General features: G+C 31.7%; 2 protein-coding genes across 2 annotated transcripts; both read left to right on the forward strand.

Annotated features, from left to right (window-relative positions):
* The first annotated feature begins 4,606 nt into the window (after positions 1-4,606).
* Positions 4,607-13,794, forward strand: LOC130799714 (bZIP transcription factor 16-like). Its single transcript, XM_057662919.1, has 13 exons — positions 4,607-5,060; positions 5,150-5,250; positions 5,390-5,446; positions 5,917-5,991; positions 6,409-6,498; positions 6,586-6,645; positions 6,747-6,916; positions 7,365-7,419; positions 10,291-10,321; positions 10,410-10,699; positions 11,959-12,036; positions 12,136-12,261; positions 13,338-13,794. Exons 2-13 carry the CDS (start codon positions 5,185-5,187, stop codon positions 13,431-13,433), a joined length of 1,194 nt encoding a protein of 397 aa, XP_057518902.1. The 5' UTR covers positions 4,607-5,060; positions 5,150-5,184; the 3' UTR covers positions 13,434-13,794.
* Positions 13,795-15,759: 1,965 nt separating this feature from the next.
* LOC130800071 (UV-B-induced protein At3g17800, chloroplastic-like) lies at positions 15,760-19,670 on the forward strand. Its single transcript, XM_057663418.1, has 3 exons — positions 15,760-16,060; positions 17,955-18,232; positions 18,747-19,670. Exons 1-3 carry the CDS (start codon positions 15,917-15,919, stop codon positions 19,558-19,560), a joined length of 1,236 nt encoding a protein of 411 aa, XP_057519401.1. The 5' UTR covers positions 15,760-15,916; the 3' UTR covers positions 19,561-19,670.
* The last annotated feature ends 1,093 nt before the right edge of the window (positions 19,671-20,763 follow it).

Consider the following 20,763-nt stretch of genomic DNA (forward strand, 5'->3'; position numbering starts at 1 on the left):
CCGTCCTAACTTGATGTTCGACAACAATAATACAAAATTTTAATACCCCATCCACAAATTTTGACGATTCAATGCTACCATATATCTATGAACGATTTTTGTCAACCTAAGTAAAACATAAGAAAAAAGTTGCATATTAAATTTCTTTTTTTTTTAAATCATATATTAAATTTCTTTATATCGAATAAAATAAATACATTCATCAACTAAGTAATAAGAGACATCCAAAAAAATATTTTACATTTCCCACCAACATAAGTATTTAATATTTTCATTTTTTAAATTGTTCAAATTATCATACAATGTTATAAAAGAATTGGAAAATTTCAAGTGTCATGCTATTAGAGCTTTGACAAATGAAATAATTTTATTGGTTTTTTATTGATTACATGACAAATTAATTTAGGAATCATAAAATGTTATAAAAGAGTTGGAAAATTCCAAGTGTCATGCTATTAGAGCTTTGACAAATGGAATAATCTTATTGGTTTCTTATTGATTACATGACAAATTAATTTAGAAAATAATAATAATTTAAATAATTATAAGTTTAAAATACAATGTTATAGAAGAGTTGGAAAATTTTAATTGTCATGCTATTAGAGCTTTGACAAATGGAATAATCTTATTAGTTTCTTATTGATTACATTACAAATTAATTTAGAAAATAAAATTATTTAAATAATTATAAGTTTACAATACAATGTTATAGAAGAGTTGGAAATTTTCAAGTGTCATGCTATTAGAGTTTTGACAAATGAAATAATCTTCTTAGTTACTTATTGATTACATGACAAATTAATTTAGGAAATAATAATAATCAATCAATCATCAATAGAATAGACAAATGAAGAAACGACTTGACTCCTTGAGACATATGTCATACTGTCATTAAATATTTTTTCGCCTTTTTTCTATTATTGACAGGGAAACTTTTGAGATTTAGCTTGATATTTAAGGAAACAACTAACTCATTAAAACATGTAATATTTGTTGATTGATTATAACTATATGTGATGATATATTGAAATAGTATATTTCCTTATATAAACCAAAAAAACAGTATATATGTAAATCTCTATTTTAACCTAGATAATAAATCATCATCATATAATGAATAACCTAACTAATCTGACTATTTTTTATTTTTTTCAACTAAATCCTCACTACTATCTATCATAGTTAAAGACTTTTTAAGTTTTATTTGTCTTAATTATCAATATATACTATGAGTATATGTTTTAATATTATTGTATAATGAATTATTTTATTTCATTTGATAATGATAATATCAAAACAAATATAAAGATTTAATAATCAAGTTTATGTTGTAAATGAATTATTTTTATAAAATAATATCATTATTCATATCTATAAATATCTATAGCATTTGTATTTTACACAGAATCTATCTAGTGCAATGTTATAAAAGAGTTGGAAAATTCCAAGTGTCATGCTATTAAGCTTTGACAAATGGAATAATCTTATTGGTTTCTTATTAATTACATGACAAATTAATTTAGGAAATAATAATAATTTAAATAATTATAAATTTACAATACAATGTTATAAAAAAGTTGGAAAATTTCAATTGTCATGCTATTAGAGCTTTGACAAATGAAATAATCTTATTAGTTTCTTATTGATTACATGACAAACTAATTTAGGAAATAATAATTATTTAAATAATTATAAGTTTATAATAGGTATAATTTATTATCATATTTAAAAGCTATATTAAATTAGGTAAATAATAATGTGATGTGATATTCAAACACTTGATTAAAATAATATTATCTAAAAATTTGAAAGACAATAAAAGAAATTCTATTTTTAATAAATAAAAAAAATATTCGCATTCAAAATTCAACATTTAATTTTTGAAAGATATACAAATCATACATAATTTAATAAAAATATTGAAAAATGATAAAAAAGTTGGAAAATTTCGAGTGTCTGGCTATTGGAGCTTTGACAAATGGAATAATCTTATTGGTTCTTATTGATTAAAAATGGAAAATTAATTTAGGAAACAATTATAAGTTCAGCTGGGAGACGGCCTCATAATGAGACCGTCAATTTGGGTTGGCCTAATTTGCGAGTGTAACTGGGCATTTTTTTTCATTTTCTGGGCATTTTTCAATTTTGATCTTAAAAGATATTAATTTTGACCTTAAAGGTATCAATTTTCAAAATTGATACCTTTAAGGTCAAAATTGATAAATGCCCAAAAAATTAAAATGTTGTTACACGCGCGTGAAATAAGCCGGCCCACACTTCATCTTAATAACTTGCGACGGTCTCGTCCAAGTTTTTGTGTTATAACTTTATATTGGGTTTAAGTTATTAACATATTTAAATGTTATGTTTAATTAGGTAAATAAAAATGTGACATTCAAACACTTTATTAAAATAATAATATTTTAAAATTTGAAAATATTAAAAGATAATAAAAAGAATTTTTTTTGTTGAATAAATGAAAAAAGATTCACATTCAAAATTTCAGCATTTAATTACTAAAAAAATACAAATCATACAATTTAATGAAAAAATTGAAAAACGATAAGTAACACTATTTAAAGAGTCTGGCCAAATGAGTTAATGTAATCGGTTAGAATTAATTATGTGAGTCATGTTTTTAATAATAAATGATTTTTATAAACACTAACAACGGGACATTCAAATCAAGTTATTTATACTAGCGATTCTTAATGCAATTTATATTAATGAACATGTAACTAACTATTATATTTTAAGTGTAATAAGAATTGTTAATAGAGACATATAGTAAAACGCATAAATGTAGCATGCATATTGTATTCACTTAGTGCCAAGTATTGTATTAATTTATCAAACTAACATATAGTGCAATGCATTCGATATTAAGTATGTACATATTTATTGTTTAATTATGTTTATTTAATATTTATACATGAATCATCAATTATATTATCATTCTTATTTTATTTTTCCATAGGTTAAGTGAATTTAAAAAAAACTGAAAATATATATTCTTTTTGAAAATTGAAAATGAATACCTATAATATTTTTAAATATAAATTGCATAACATTAACCATCAAACTAACAGAACTTCGTGCAATGCACGAGCACATATACTAGTATATATTCTAATAACACAACATATTTACACAAAAAAAGCCATTAATTTACGAAATACACTTAAATCAAAATAAAACTTGAAAAAAATATAAAACTCGAAAATAACAACTATATATAAATTTAAATCACATTCAAATTTAAATAATAAAAGAACATTCATTTAACCCTAAGAACTATAATACATCAATACATCAAAATTAATAGTTACAAACAGTTATGGATGACCTGTTAACTAGTTTGAAGGTTATCAGATAGTCACAATAAAGAAGGACATAAGGAGAAGATAAAATTTTTTCTATTTAAATTTTTAAAATTTAAGAAGGCCTGTTAACTAGTTTGAAAGTTATTCGACACTTTAAAGAAAAAATAATGCAAAAGTTGACATTTTTAAAAGTTAACTAGTTGAAGGTGAGATTTTTAAAGTAAATTTTCCTTTAAATTTTGGTAATAATAACATTGCATTGTTGTTTTTTAGATTACAGGGTTGACTGAAGGGAATAAGTGACTAATTCAGAACCGAATCGAAAGTCTTTTCCGAAAACTGATATTGGCTCTCCAACTAAGATAAAATTTGGTTTTCACTTACGGTAACAATTCTTAGACAATCAACTCAAGCGGCCTTATAGATTAAAAAACAAAACTCAATTGCTGCACGCATTTATATTAATGTGAACTAGGTAAATATGCGGTGTTTATAATATGTAAGTAGGTCTTTATGGTATGTGAAGTAAATTTTAATAATTTGTAAAATAGATGTTTATGATATGTCAAGTAGTTGCATTCTTTTTTCATAAACAACTACTTCATATATCATAAACACCTATTTTACATATCATAAACACCAATTCACATAATCACATATGATAAACACCTTTTTCACACACTTAAAGTATGCGTTAAATTAGTTCTAGTAGGTGTATATGGTATCTATAAAAGTAAGTGTTTATTATATGTAAAATATGTGCTTATGATTAGGAGCATCATCATCATCTTACCCAGTGTATTCCACTCCTATAAGAACTATGGACAGGGTCTATGGAGGGAAGGACGGCGGCAACTCATACCCATAAAGGAGAGTTTCTTCGTGTTTTGTAGATAAAATTAGGAAAAAAAAGTGATGTCACTTGAAAAGATAAAATTAGGTGAATGGCAAAATGAGACTGTTTCTTCGTGTTTTGTAGAGTAAAAGTAGTGTGAATAAAGGAAGGATGAAAGAAAAAAATAAAAGTAATTGTTGGGGCATGTACCACATACCAAATGCTTAAAAGATAACTACTCAACCAACTCAAACTACTTACACATTAATACTTTTACTATTTGTTTTCTAAATTTAAGTGATGTCACTTGACTATCATGACTATTCTTTCTATCCACCACTACGTATGACATGTTATAAAGTATTTATGGTATATGAAGTAGACTTTTATAATGTTTGAAATATGTGTTTATCTTTTTCTTATTTTTTTATTATAGCCCACACGAAATAGATGGTCTCCATCATCAATCAATCCATGATAGAGATGATGTGGGTGTTCTTACTCTCATAAAACGCTAATTTAGGGCCACCGAACAAAAAGGTCGGGTGACGAGGTGATCCACATAGACACCTAGTTTTTCCTCTCACCCGTTCACGCGATAACGATTCGCCACGGCGATTCATACTTTGATTGACCCCCTTCTGACACACAAAATGAGCCCTAATTTCATTTAATTCAATCAATTTCCCCCTTTTTGATTTGATCCTTTTCAATCCCTCAATTCTCCCTTCCTTTATAGAATAACCTACCAATTTTTGCTCAATTATCTAATTTACCTCCCTTTTTCTTCAATTTCACATTGAATTTATTTCTATTTTATCTTCTCACTGTTTTTCTTTGTAGCTCTCTGATTTTTCTGCTGATTTATTTGGGTTGATTATTATATTCCTGTGATTCTTTAGGTAAGTTAATAAATTTTTTCTGTTACATATCTTGCATTTCGATTAAGTTTATTGATGTGTTGTAAATTTTGTTAATTTCGGTTTTATAGGATAAATTGTGGGTTTGGTGATGAAAGTTTGAATCATGGGTAGTAGTGAAACTGATAAACCAGCTGAAGACCTAAAAGCACCGGTTGCAATCAGCACACAAGTATGAGTTTCCTGTTAAATTTTGGATCTTGTTGCTGTTTTTTTTGATTGTGTGATGTATGGATTATTGTTGTGAAGCTTACTGTGCTGTTTGGATGCTTACTTAATTACCCAATTGGTTCTTTCGTTTGTTTTTTTAGGAGCAATCTCCGGCTGTGAACACCGCCACCGTAAATGCTGATTGGACTGGGTTTCAGGTGTGTTCTAGAATGTGATTTTCTTTTGTTTGGGTTGGCTTATGTGGGTATATCATGTTGCGGAAACTTGGGTTTTGATACTTAACACTACTTTGTATAGTAATTCAAGAGGGAACGAAGGGGAGGGAAAAGGAGGGAAGGGAAAGGAAGGCAAAGGGGAAGGGAACAAGAAATATTTGTTAAGGTTAGGAGTAAGGCATGGAAGGGAATGAAAAAAATTTATTCTTCATTTGGATATAAATGAGTTAAGAAGGAAGGGAAGGGAGAGGATTAGAAAGGATTTATGTCCTTTTATTACCTAAACAAAATCTTTTTAGAGTTGAAAAGATCTGGAAGGAAAATTGTTGAGCGTTCCTCATCCCTTTTATCACCTAAACTTATATTTGTGTCCAACAGCTGAGTTGGATGACACTTGTTTTGCTCTTAATCTTATTAAGAACTAGTGGTGACTGTTTCTTGTTTTTGAGCAGGCATATTCACCTATTCCACCACATGGCTTCTTGGCATCTAGCCCTCAAGCTCACCCCTACATGTGGGGTGTTCAGGTATTCTAATAAATAACTCTCCTAATTCAATGTGCGCTTGTTGTTTGTGCTGTTGGACACCTTTTGTCAATGCTTTTGCAATTGACAATGGGCTCAAGCATGTTGTTATATTGTTTTTTCGTGGATGGCTACTTTACAGGAAGAATTCTTAGTTTTGGCATTGTACATGGATTGTGAGGTGTTCAGGTGTTCTAATAAAGAACTCTCCTAATTCAATGGGTTCTTGTTGTTACCTTTTGTCGCTACTTTTGCAATTGACAATGGGCTCAACCATGTTATATTGTTTTTTTGTGGATAGCTACTTTTACATGGACGACTTCATAGTTGTGTGCATTGGACTCTTGCATCATTTCTCTTTTCTTGTTGCTTACTATAGTTGATATTCTTATCTTGTCTCTATGATTCTCGTTTCTGCAGCCCATGATGCCTCCATATGGTACTCCACCTCATCCATATGTGGCTATGTATCCTCATGGTGGAATATACGCTCACCCATCTATTCCTCCGGTATTGATGGTTTATATACTCCATCTTCCATATTCATATAATGGCTTTGACTTCCTGTACCTTGAGTAGCTTAATTATTTGTAACAGGGTTCGTATCCCTTTAGTCCATTTGCAATGCCTCCCTCAAACGGCATGGCTGAGGCTTCTGTGAGTAGTAGCATTATTTGCATTGTTTCTTTTTTAACTATTTTTTATTTTATTTTATGGCTCATGTGACTGGATAGGAAGTAATAGTCTTACCTTTGTAGGTAACTACTACTGCAAATGCTGATGGAGATGGCAAGCACACTGAGGGGAAAGAGAAGTTGCCGATTAAAAGATCAAAAGGTAGCCTGGGCAGTCTGAATATGATTACTGGAAAAAATAATGAGGAGGGTAAACAAACTGGACCGTCTGCTAATGGCACGTGTTCAAAAAGGTTCGGAGCCTCACACTTCGCCACTCTGACTTATTTGTGGAATGGTTTCATCTGTTCCTTTTCATCTCTGAACTCCTCCTACTTTCCTTTCCATGTCTGCTAGTATCTGTGGATATGTTTTGCTTGCTCAAATGATCAGAGGCTACACTTAGACAGCTTGTCTAATTTGCTTAGCTGTTCTAATATTGTGGGTATTCTTAGAGAAATTCATTGCCTTACATTTTTTTTGAGAATAATACAATTGTTCTGTTTGTTCTAACTGCTAAGAGTCTAGGATATCTCTTGATGCATTAAGATGGTATTTAGCGATTTATTTTGTTAATTGCTTAGCATCTGTAATTCTGTTTAGCATTTGGGATTTTGGAATTATTGTATTTCAAGAACACATTGTAGCACTCTTTGCAATTAACATCATGTGCTAATGATAATTATATATATGGAATTGCAGTGCAGAGAGTGCTAGTGATGGTTCAAGTGAAGGAAGTCATTCTAATTCGCAGAACGTAAGTGCTCCATTTTCTTCTTGTTTATAAATGGAAAAAGATATTTGATAATTTGATTTACTCAGAGATGTTACAAAACAAGAGTCATACCACATTCTCATAGAATTTACTTGTTGAATGTGCTGTGTCACCTAATTGTTTAGAGAATTGGCAATATTCTTATATTTATTGTTTTTGAAAATCCACATACCATAGCGTATATCAACAAATCAAAAATAATAAAAAAATCTTAATACCGTAGCTACAAGGCACACCTCTAAAGAAAACATTTTGGCATGTAATTTTTCTTGAAAAACCAATTGATTGTTTGGGATAGCTACACTTTATTTCAATAGCTTTAGTGGATGACAAAAAACTGAGAACTTTTGTACTTGATGTTGCATATATTATATACATATTTAGCACTTCAGTGTGGCAGAAAATCTATCAAGGCCGTCTCGAACAAAACAGTAGCTGCTTATTAAATTTTCTGTACTTGATGTTGCATATATTATATTGAACACTTCATTCTGGAAGAAAATCTATCAGGCTGTCTCAAACGAAACAGGAAGCATTAGAAATTGAATCCTCCTTAATTTAGGAAATTTCTTTGATTCATGTTAATGAAATACATTATTTTATAAAAATTACTATAGTATCAACATAAGCTGTTATGTAATATTTCTAGTTAACTCTATCAAACTTTAGAATTTTACTAATAAAGAGAGAATTGAAAGATAATGAAAGTGGCTTTTCCGAAGTAACACAATTAACTTTGGTCCTTGAAGGCTTAGACCTGTTAGATGATGATACACTTTTCAGAGTAGTGCAATCAAGCATTTACAAGCATAGTGAAAAAATACAATTTGCGGAAACAAATGGATATCGCGGGTTTATGTCGCGGTAAATTCAAAAACCTTTATGATACAGTCGCGATATGATGATGCGGCCTTGTTTTTGCACTATGTGTACAAGGAGCAACAACAATAGTATTCTTTGTCTTTGAAGATTAGGAGTCTAAGACCTTGTAATGTCATTGTGGAAGTAGGCTTTTGTCTATCATCTCTCCCATGCATTCTTTATCCCCTTCATCTTTATGATTCTCTGTTATCAATATCTTTTGTAGTTTTTTTAATCTTTTAATTTATTGGTATTTTAGTTTTTAAATACGAAGGAATAAAGGGATTTGGTTTAGGAAGACATTGATAAATTTACTAAGGGGGGAAAGAATAATAAGTTCCATTATAAAGAGAATCTAGTTTGGTCAAAATTTTGGTGCAATGATCCATTGCCTTTGTAATTTAAAATTTTATTAACAAAATCTTCAATTTTTATAAAAATTAAATTTCATCTTAAAAAAGCCTTGGTGTGTGTTAAAAAATACACTTCCAAAGTTTCAAACCTCTGATCTTAACTACACCAAATTGATTCACCAACATGCAAGAAGTTTGAATTTTTAATATTTTGCTGCGAATGAACATCAAGGGGCCTCATAACTTTGGTCCTGGATATCACCTTCATTTCACGCGTACACTAAAAAAATATGTTTTTTCTTGTCTCGTTTTTTTAATCAAGTTTTAGATTCCATAATTTATGCAACAATTTTAAAGCTTTAATCCCAAATAGATTGGTCATTTTATCTCTCTGGTTTGCCCACACATATGTTCTTTTTTCATATTTGCCTAATGAAGCCTATTTTCTTTATATTAGGAGTGTTTGGCCAACGATTGATAGCTGACAGTAGATTGAATCCGCTGTCTGTTCAATAATAGCTTATTTACAACAAGTTGTTTCAAGTACATTGCATTTACCAAACACTAGTATTAGATTGTTTGACCATCCAAGTGTCTAATTGTGCCAAAATTGTCCAATAAGCTATTTTACCAAACACCCCTCCCATCATCCAAATTTTCCTTGGACTCTATAGTATCAAATCCCCATTTTTCTTAGCCTAAATTTACCAGTTCTTTTTCATCTTTTTTCTCAACCTTAATGTCCCCAATCTGAGCTTTTATTTTCTCATATGTATTCATTTTGAATCCTACCCCTTAATGTGTGCCCTCTTATCAATTTCAATTTACATTTCAACAACTCATCTTTTTGTCTTGTTATTTCTTAAAGGCATTACATTTTAACCAATATAATAACATTGGGCTAGCAGTTGTTATATTGAATTCCCGCGTTAGCCCAAGAGGTGTGTTACGATCACACAATACCCCTTTAAGCAACCCGTTACTTTCTATTTAAGACTTATTATTTCCATTTACCTTCACAATCGTCGCCAACCATGGATTAATCCTACTCAAGTAGTTTGTGTAGGTCCAAATTTACACTGCTTAAGGTTCATCTTTCAACTTGAAAATTATTGCAGAGATTGGTGTTGACGCGCCTATAAATTAGCTTTAGTTATTCCATTTCGCATGTTTACTTATAAGTTATAAGTCATTGAGATAAAAATCAATTTTTTCTATCTTATTCCACTATGCATAGGCTAAAAGCATCAATAAAATAGTAACAAATATTCTAACTGGAGAAAATAACATAATAAATAAGGAGAGGATGAAGAGAGAAAATGAGAATTGTACAAAATGTTTTTGATTGAGTTAGGTTTTTCAATGCATTTTTTATATATTATGACATCTTGTAAATGTAATCTTGTCATGCTCATTACTAGTTTATCTGTAGCTGTTGTGTCGTAGGATAGGATCAATGACGAAATATTTATGAACTCATTCAGTGACTTTACAACGAAGGTCATAATACATTTAAAACCTTTGAACTTGTGTTTTACTTCATTTATTTCTCTTTAGTTTGTCTGCTTATTTGGAGTCATGCTTGTGTCATCGGTGTCTTCCATCATTACTCATGCTTGCACTTGTTTACATTTTGCAGGATTCCAGAGGAAGACAAGAAGCGCAAGAAGGTCTCACTCTGCAAATTCTGATTCTGTAGTTTTATGAGTATAAACTTTGTTACTAACATATTGGCCTATTTTCGTCCAATTACTGCAGTTGATGGATCTCAAAGTGGAAATTCAGCTCATGTTTCTCAGAACGGTGTTTTAAATGCGCCTCATGCAATGGTGAATCATGCAATGACTATGCTGCCTATGACAGCACCTGGTGCTCCAGCGGCTGTTCCTGGACCTGCCACTAATTTAAATATTGGAATGGACTACTGGGGTACTCCTGCTTCTTCTCCTATTCCGGCTATGCGAGGAAAGGTTTCTTCTGCTCCGGTAGCTACAGGAATTGTTCCAGCTGGATCACGGGATAACTTACAATCACAGCTTTGGTTGCAGGTTTAAATTACTGCCTTTGCTTCTAGTACTGTTATAGTAGTGTTTTATTTGTTTGATATATAGTAATTTTGCTTTTACGGCTTGATGTTTTGATTGTTAGATTTTGTCAAAAGCAGTATGGTTCGGTGGTTCCTGGTCTTTGGCATCATGCAAGAGTTTAAATTTTTTGTATGAGAATCAAACAAGTGAAATATTTATTTATTGATCTACCCATGGATTCTGGAAGGATTGTTTTTATTGAGTTTTAGTGAATGGCTTGGCAATATAGTGTTTAGCCTTGTGGATAGGCCTTTTTACTTGGCACAAAACACGTGCAACCCTTTTAGCTAAAAATGCAGAGTTATGAGTATATGACTATGTCAATGTCACAGTCAAATGATTTTCCAATAGTGCACAATTCTCGTTTCAATTTGAAAACAATGAGCATGCTTTTCTTGCAGTATGATTTTCACTAGTATAAGAATTTTTGAGACTGCATGAAAGTTTAGTTGTAGTTTGCTCCACTAATTCTTGTCAAGCATAATGTAACAATTCTATGCCTTTTAATGTTTCAATCGTCCTAATCACAGACTTTAAAAGTCTATGTATCTAATTCAATCAAGAATTTTGTGGGAAATTATGAAATTATTGGCTTTAGGGTGTAATTTTCAGTTCATACACATAAAACTCGAAGCTATTAACATTTCAGATCATATCCCTTTGCATGCATGTGCATACAAGCCACTAAAGGTAAGAAAAATTCTATAAGCTACGAATCAAACATAGTCAAGAGCGATCACAAATTTGACTCATTTTTCAACATGATTCAATCACTGCTTTCCTTAGCAGCACTTTTTTTTGGTAAAGTCATGGATTCGTAGATAATATATATTACAATAAGAGTTCATGCAAAGGACCCTAGGTGTTAAGCATTTCTCTTGTGCTTGCTAATATTTCCATGTGTACTTGCTGTAATGTTACTTTGAATCTTCATTTCACTTAAGTAACCATGTTAGATTCTCATGCGCAATTAGAAAATTATCACTTGACAGTTGACACTTCAATTTGGGTAAAAAAAATAAGGAAATGTGTCATTTAATAGCCATGTTTCAGTCTTGGGCACATACTCATAACTAACATGAGTAACTGAAGTCTGAGTAACACAGTTACCTTATCTATTACTGTGTTCTTGTCTTGGTGTTTCCGTTTTGATTTCATATTAACTCTGTTTTGACGGCTGACCTCCTGATTATTTACCTTACCTATTAATCTTGTTTCAGGATGAAAGGGAGCTTAAGAGACAGAGACGTAAACAATCTAATAGGGAATCAGCTCGAAGGTCTAGGCTGCGTAAACAGGCAAGCGCAATGTGCATCAATATATTATGAAATGGTCAATTGCTTTCGTGTTGGATAGTTACACTCTGTGCTTCTTTATTTTCTCTTGGAATTGGTCAGGCTGAATGTGATGAGTTGGCCCAGCGTGCTGAAGCATTGAAAGAAGAGAATGCTAATCTTAGATCAGAACTTAGTCGCATGAGAAACGATTATGAGCAGCTCATGGCAGAGAATACTGCACTTAAGGTACTTCATCACTTGTCAGTCTGAGGTTTATACTTATCTGAAAATTTTATTATGTGGTTTTTCTGTATCCTCAAATACATTTCTTAGTGTAAATATTAATTCCAGGAATATGGTTTTTGTGTTGTTAATTTTGGAATGGAGGTCATAAGTTACATGGCTTATTTTGTTAATATTTTAGTGTGTGTTTTAAGGGTGATAAATATACGAGTCTGCCTTTGCTACATCTAATTAAAACCAAGCAAAAATATATTTGGAGCATGTTAGTTATGCAAGGAACTTCACGGTTTGGCTATAATTTTAAATTTTGAGTTTTGAGTTGTTTTTAAAAATGGAGGGAATTCATATGAAAGAGTTCGTTGTGCACACCTTGATTATTAAGATTCCGTTTTTGGTTTAGTCATTATTTAGATTGAAAGACTTTTTATAGTACTCATGTTACCGTCTCTCACGTGCATGCCTTGATTGTTAAAAGAGCTTTCTTTGTTCACAAATTCTTGTTTAGGACCGTCCCATTTATAGGACGAGTCCAAGCTATATATAACTGGTTTTAATATATATGTGATTGGTTTTAAGCTATATGCGATTGGTTTTGTAGACGCTAGTTTACACTGTATGTTTCGTTTTATCATCTATGTGTACATTCTTAAGGCATAGGTGATCATTTGTTAAAGTATAATTGATGATCATTACTACATAATTTTTCCACTAATAGATTATTATTCTCATTTAATTAAAGAAGGATCGAAGAGGTCAATTGTAAGCACTATGTGGTCAGTTTTAAGCTCTATATGATTGATTTTAAGCTATTTATGATTTTAAACTGTATATGTTTAGTTTAAAGTTATATGTGACGGATTTTTAGCTACATGCGAGCGCTTTTAAGCAGTATGTGGTTATAGTGGGTTGTCACATATGCGGCGTCCTAATATTGAGACTGCCGCATATGAGACGCACTGTTCTTTTTTTTTTTCTTTTGTATAGTTCCCCCTAAAAAGTTTTCATGTCATAATACAGCTCCGAACAGTGCACATCTGTCTTGTTTTCTTTGGCTAATTGTATTGTACATTAATTCGCAGGAGAGATTGGGTGATATTCCTGAAGACGAAGGATCCAAACGAGAAAATCATACGGGTAATGAAACTCAGGAGAGCAGAAAAACCGATCAAGCGTAGGATGGTCATTGAGATTCTGAGTCATTTCCAATCTGCTTCCATGAGTTTTTGAGGAGCATAACTAACGTAGTTACTTGAAATCACTTGTATACAGTCAAATTTAGTTCCAGGATCGTAGCATCTACTGCATATTGTTTATAAATTTTTGGGATCGGTATTCGGTATGCAGTCGACGAGCTTGTGGCTTGTGTAAGATTACCATTTGTATGTGTTAGTAAGAGATAATAGTAGCAGTTCAATCTTAAAAGTTGATCGCCCTAAATGCGGCTTACACATAATACGACTCTTTTAAGGAGAGTTATGTAACAATTAAGGTAGTTGTATATGATTTACTGAATATGTTTTATATTCTGCTTTGCCATGTCTGTATTTGTTGCAATGGCTTTTTTTTTTTTTTATTATTTTTTTTTTAGTTGAGATTTGAGGCATTTTGTGGCAATATGAAACAGATTTGAATATCTTCACTTTTTTCTTTTGTGATTTAACATTTTCTTTCTGGAAAATGAAAGCTTGATACTTAGTATTGCTATTATTTTTATTATGTCGTCACTTTTTATATTCTTTTTACAACTCTGCCCCTTCCTCTATAAAAACACTTCCAACAATCAGCTTACTTAAACTTGCTTATGTGTAGGTATTTTTCAACCGAAATCGAGTTTGATTTCATTGTTTTTCAAAAAAAAACAATACTAATAAAATTCGATTTTTGCGAAAGAATTTTAAAAAAATAAATAATTATTCAATTAATTATTTGTTTAATGATATAATTAATCAACTATTTAATTAGTGTTTATTATTGGTAATTAATTAACTAGTTTTGATTAAGATTTATTATATTTTATGTTTATTCATTTATTTTTATTTTGATTGTGTAATTTTACAGAAATATGGATGATACCATATGGTATAGAAAAAGGTATATTGTGTAGAGGTGAATTAGGCATGATTAATGCTAGGCCTATTAGAGGTGAACCTCATGAGAGGCGTATCATTAGGTCAAAGTGTCGTGTTAGGGAGCAGTCGTAGAGAGAGAGATTCGGGCTCGTACTAGGACTAGTACCTTAGAACATGTACTTTTCCTATACTTGACCCTTTGAGCGAACACAATTTCTCACATTCATTTTCATCTCTATTATTGATGATGAGGATAAGTTTAGTGAATCTGAGGGACAAGCTCAAGCACATTCTAAGAGACTACCCATTGGTTGGACTGTCGAGGGGATGGGTACATTTGTGTGTTCACGGACATGACCTAGTACTTCTAAGGGTAGGTAGGGTTGAATAGAGTTTGGCCCGCAAACTAAATCGGATCAAATCTTAATTTTAATATTTGATTTGGTTACAGTGTAAACGGTCTGGTCTGGTTTTATTCAAAACAAATTACGGTTTACGATCTGGTCTCGGTTTTTTATTTTTCAGAATAAACCAAACCGCAAACCATACTATGACCAAAAGCATAATTTTTTTAAAAAATATGTTGCTACATACATATTTCGAGATGTAGTTATTCTTATATAGTAATATGTAATTGAGTAATGTTAATGCAATCAACTAATTACAAATTATTATATTTGGTGATTGTATGTGCGAAATATTTGTATAAACACATATATTAATTTGGAAAAAAATATAAAAATAAAAAACCATAGACCAGACCATTGTAGAACAATTTGGTCCGGTAGGGTTTCGTAATTTAAACAGTTCGGTTTGGTCCGATCTGAAAATTTTCAAACCAGAATTTTTTATTTGGTCTGATTTTAATATTAGATCAGATCAAATCGGACAGTTTGCACCCTTAGACGTAGGTAGACTTGTGGCGAGGATTTGGTTAGTAAGTTACCTATAAACAATGGCTTTGTCCTAGCTATGGAGAACACATAGTTAGAGTGATCTTTGAGTAGAAGGAGCCTACTCTTTTAGTTCAGATTAGACTTTTACAAAAACTTGCACATAATTTTTCATGAATATCTATTAATTAAAAGATAACTAGATTTTGATAACTAGATTTTATTATATTCATATAATTTAAAAACTACTCCCTCCGTCTCATTTAAGTTGCAGCATTTTTCATTTTAGTTCGTCCCATTTAATTTGTATTATTTTTATTTTTGAACTATGATCTACCACTTCCTTTTAATCTCATCCATAGATTTTAACTCTCTTTTAATTTCAACACACAATTTATTCTCTATCTTCATTTTTTACTATTATCTACCATTTTCTTAAAAAATAATAATTTTATGATTTTATCTTATCTTCAAATGATACGGAACATAGTAGTATTTAAAAACAAATAAAAATATTAAACAAAAATGGAGTGACCAAGTATATATCCAATGTTTATTGCCAACATTTTCCCAAGAAGATTTTGTATGACCGCATACTACAAAAAAGTGACAAATTCTCCGACAATTTAGAATATTGCCTCTTGGTTTTCCCGTCTTCCCTTCCATTGGATCTCTAGCTAGCAGATACCAAGAAAGATGCAGGTTTCAGGTACAATCAGTGATGTTTTGGTACCAATTCGATCAAATGGCTTTTATCATTCTCTTTCATTCAAGAATATTCTGCAACCTTTCTCAGATTCTAAGTTTCCCTTTCTTTCTTACTCTGCAAATTTTAATAAAGTAAGTTTCATTTCTCAATTCATACTCTGTTTTTAGTGTTTCCGATTACCTTTTCATTGCTTACTTTTACTTCTTTATGCTAATAATTATTTGATTCTTTCTGGGATTTTTGTTTTTTTGAAGCGGAATCTTTGATTCTTGCGAAAACGCTAATCAGGAAATCTAGGGATTGAAGAAAATTAGATTTTTTCATATGGGTTGTACCATTTTGTATTTGCATCCAATAATACGCTTAGTAGTTATATTGTAATTATATAGATGTAAAAGACATAATTTAGATATACCATTTTGGCATTGTCTTATGTTTGTTTTCTTTATTGTTCCAATTTTGATAATCAGATCATAGTAATTCTTGGGATAATCATGTCATCTATGATTATATTAATGAGAGGTTGAGACTGTGTTGTGCTGTTGTATTTTGGTTCCCTTAAGCAAAATGTACTTGTGTTGCATTAGTATATGTGCAAAGGGTTTTGTCTTAGGATTATGGATGTGCACTCTGCTTGATGGTATTACTAAGTTTGATCTTTGTAAAAGAACCTTCCAGAGTTTCTTCATGTTTGTTGTATATTCTGTATTTGGAAGGAACATTGCATTAGAGAATAGAGATGACTATTAGTTAACTGTGAACCAGTTTATCATATTCTTGGTTAAATGTTTTATGTTCCAATGTTTTCTACCCATTTGTTCATTCCCTAAAACAATAGTCTCACAAAACTAAAATGTTCTTCAAATAAATGGCAAGTTTTTGGGCAGACTTCTGGTTTGCATAAACCATAATATTACAAACACGAGATCAATTGGTAAGACTTTATAAGCAGTTGGTTGTATCAGGGTACTGTGGTGCATGATTTGATCCAAATTTATAATTTTTGGGATTCATGTGCTGTTGTAATTTGGATTATTTCTCCATTTGTACAATGGGAGTGCCAAATTAGTTCAAGAACTTTCTAATAAATCAATACAATTTTTGGGGGACCTGCGTTGGGTGTATTTTTAACAAAAACATGCCAAAGTCTAGAAGGTTGAACTTAGGAGTGCCTAACTGACAATTTTAATTGTTATATAGAAATTTGAGATGTTACTTTCAACTATTTACCAATTTCTGATGGTTTGCATGTAATTGTAGTGGTGTCCTGTTTTGAGGTATCAAGGTTTGGTTTTTGCAATAGTTCAGCCTTTTGTTCATGATTTCTACGCATCTATTATATCTATTAGACACTAGGAAAGCCTCGTAGATGAGTCTAATTCTGAGGCTAGTTCATGCTCTATCTTTGGCTTATATTTTACTTCTATTAAGTTGCAACTACATATTCTAATATGCGACTGGTTCCATGGAAAAGGAACCATGTAATTTGTGGGAGAATATTGTTGGTCGAGCAACTATGTATATTGTCTGTGAACAAGAAAACTCTTAAATAAATAAATAGATAGAACATGGTTACATGTATGGAGAAATATATTATACTCGTTCACAATGAAGCGGTAGACTCTCTAGAGCTCAGAGATCTTTGATTGAATTAATGCTAGGAGATTTCGAAATCTAAAATACCAAGGTGTCTTTCCTTCTGCAAATTGTTGAGATTTTTAGTCAATAAGCTAAACAAAAAGAAATGGAGGGAGTACTTGCGATCACTCAAACAAAAGTGAAACGTTTGTTTCAACAGATTTTACCAATTCTGTTGTACCCTTAGTTATGTGGTAGCCTGTGGATTTCCATGTTAGCAAAAATGAAGTGCAAATTTGCTTTCATTTTACTGTACACCTAGGTTTAGGTCGGTGGATGCTGATGTAGTAGACAATGATCAGTTTTGTCGTTTTAATGTCCATCATCCTTGTTGGGTAAACTTAGTGACTCCACTTTTCATATCACTACTTGGATTTTTATATGCAGAGCTCTAGTTCATTTTACATTGGAAAGCTGGCCACCGGAATGGACGAAAACAAGTCAAAGAAATTTTTGATGAGAGCATCTTATCATTATAGAGAGGATTCGCCTCCAATTGCTCCTGTTCTATTGGAGACTACAGCTGGGAAACTGTTGATCCAAATATTGGAAAAACATCAAGATCATTTTTCTTTAGCCATAGAACATCAACTTCAGAACATGAAAAATGTCAGAGATGCTCAAGAGGAAGGTTTAAAATCACCTAGAGCTACGTTCCTTGATAGGTAGATGTCTCTAAGCATTTTGAATATTCACTTTTTTATTATTATTTCTTCTTCCTTATTGTCCCTGCTTGTGTACACTGATTGGATTTTGTTAACATGCTAAAAGAGGGCATCTTTTATACTCTCTTCACCCAAATTAGTCGTCATGGTTCGTACATTCGCTATATTCTGACCATTTCGATTAAACTACATTTGCAGCGCCACTGTAAAAAAGTTTGTTCTGCTGCTTGCAGTATTTATTTTCTATACTTTCCAGCATGGGCTTCAACCTGTTTTCCTGTTCTTCATCCTTTCTATCTGTATTCCTACTTTATGTTTTGTTGGCTTTCTACAATTCATAAAATATGAGCTGTGAGTCGTCAAGTGTTTAGAATTCTTGCTGTGAACATGTCATCGGTTGATGCATTCTAGTCCTGACATAACTGGAGAGCTTAGTTATCGAACAAAGACTAATGATCTTGTAGCATTTTTCCATTGACAAAAGTAATCTGAGTTTTTAGAATGGTTTTTTCAGGAGAATATTTGAAGTAAGAGAGATGGATAGGCGGCAGGTTGTGGAAGATATAATATACTGCGCAATTGTAAACAAATTTACAGAGAAACATATTTACATGATCGCAAAGTTAAAACCAAGTTCAAATTATTCTGGCAGGGTGGATTACTGGCCCAACCAAATACAGATACTCGGATCTGTGCATTCTTCAGAAGCGTTTGAGCTGATACAAAGTCATTTGTGGCATGTTCTAGGGAACCGACATGTGGGTCCCTTGTATAATGTTGTTGAAATGAGCAAAATAAAACTTGGAAAGCTCTATGCTGCATCTATAATGTACGGTTATTTTCTTCGGAGAGTTGATCAGAGATACCAATTAGAGAAAACCATGCGAACTCTTCCTGAGGAAAATGTCAATAAAACTGTGATGACTCGGGGCAAATCATCTCAAATCCCGTTTTGGGATCCAGATCCAGTCACTAAAATTCCAGTCGATGAGATTCCTAGATTGGGGGAACCCTTTACGATTGTTAATGGTAAGTCCAATAAATTGAAGTCATATGTTAAGAACTTTGATGATGAAACTCTTCTCAGGTACGCTAACGTAAGATCCAGGGAAGCAATGTCTTTGATTGAAAGGCAGACACAAGCCGTGTTCGGTCGACCTGATATAAAGATTGTTGACGGGGGTGCGTTAATGTCAGATGATGATGAAGCCGTTATGATTACTTTCTCAGGATTGATAATGCTACTCTTAGAGGCAGTTGCATTTGGGTCATTTTTGTGGGATTCAGAAGACTATGTTGATTCAAAGTACCGTTTTATTGATAGCTAAAGGAACTTATATGGTATTTTCTTTCTTGTTTCGAAAGATTTTACATTGGATTTCAATGAAATTACAAAATTTTGTTTAGTTATGTTGATAAAACTACAATAGTTTGTGTAGTTGTTTTGTATGTCCTCCCTTTTCGGCTGCAGTTCTGCAGTCTAGCAAAGCTTTGTACACAACAGTAGGACCGCGGACTGGCCATAATCAAGACTACCTGTGGGTAGGCGATGGACTTCGTCTGAGGTGGGTGGCCTAACGCTTATTGTTGGCTGCCTGCCAATACCTCGTTTATAATTACTGAAATAAGTCCAGAAATTAGAGATAAACAATACGTGAATCTATTTTAAACAGATCGTGTAAAAATTTGATTATCATTGATAATTTTGACTAAATTTTATAAATCAAGGCCCTTTTAAACGATCCTAATAATGTGATTGAGGCACTTGTCTATGGAGTTTCCCAAGATTCAAAATGTAATGATACAAAAATTAGTGAAGTGATTTTAATCAAACCAAAGTCACGGTATGAATTATTACTTGTAGAGTAGTAGTAGTTCCAACTTCCAATCACTGAATTCGAAATTTTACCTAAAATAAGATTGATATTTTTTTAGTTAGCAAGTAGTATTCTCTCATTGTTTTGATTGAACCCTTAGTGGATTAGTGATGCTTGTAGAGTATTGCTTTGATTGAACCCTTAGTGGATTAGTGATGCTTAATTGACATTAGCCAATAGCAATATAAAGATGGTTATGAATATGTCTTAGATGTGTGATTATACAGAGTTTTAGAATAAAGTGTCTTAAATATTAGCTCAAATTGATTTTATGATCACAATTAAATTGACGTATAGTCAAAACTCTCACTTGAGTACAAGGAGCGACTTTCGAGCAAATAATGTTGGTGAGACAAGACAATGAGGGTGCAAACGATTGAAAATTAATAGGTGGTTGCTGTTTGTACATCTAGTTTGACTAGTTGATTTTCAATACATTGTATGGAGAAACTTCTTCAAAAATAGCCAATTCTTTACAAAAAGTTGTTTCACCAACTAATATACCAAACACTAGCATTAGATGGTTTGACTATTCAACCACTTATTTATGTTAAAATAAGCTAAAATTTTCTAGTAAGCTATTTAACCAAACACCCCAATAGCTTTGAGATAAGATTGCTCAATGGAGAAAGAGGTACGCTTATACAAGCGTCC

Source organism: Amaranthus tricolor, chromosome 14 (genome assembly GCF_026212465.1).
Source record: "Amaranthus tricolor cultivar Red isolate AtriRed21 chromosome 14, ASM2621246v1, whole genome shotgun sequence".
NCBI classification, from domain to species: Eukaryota; Viridiplantae; Streptophyta; class Magnoliopsida; order Caryophyllales; family Amaranthaceae; genus Amaranthus; species Amaranthus tricolor.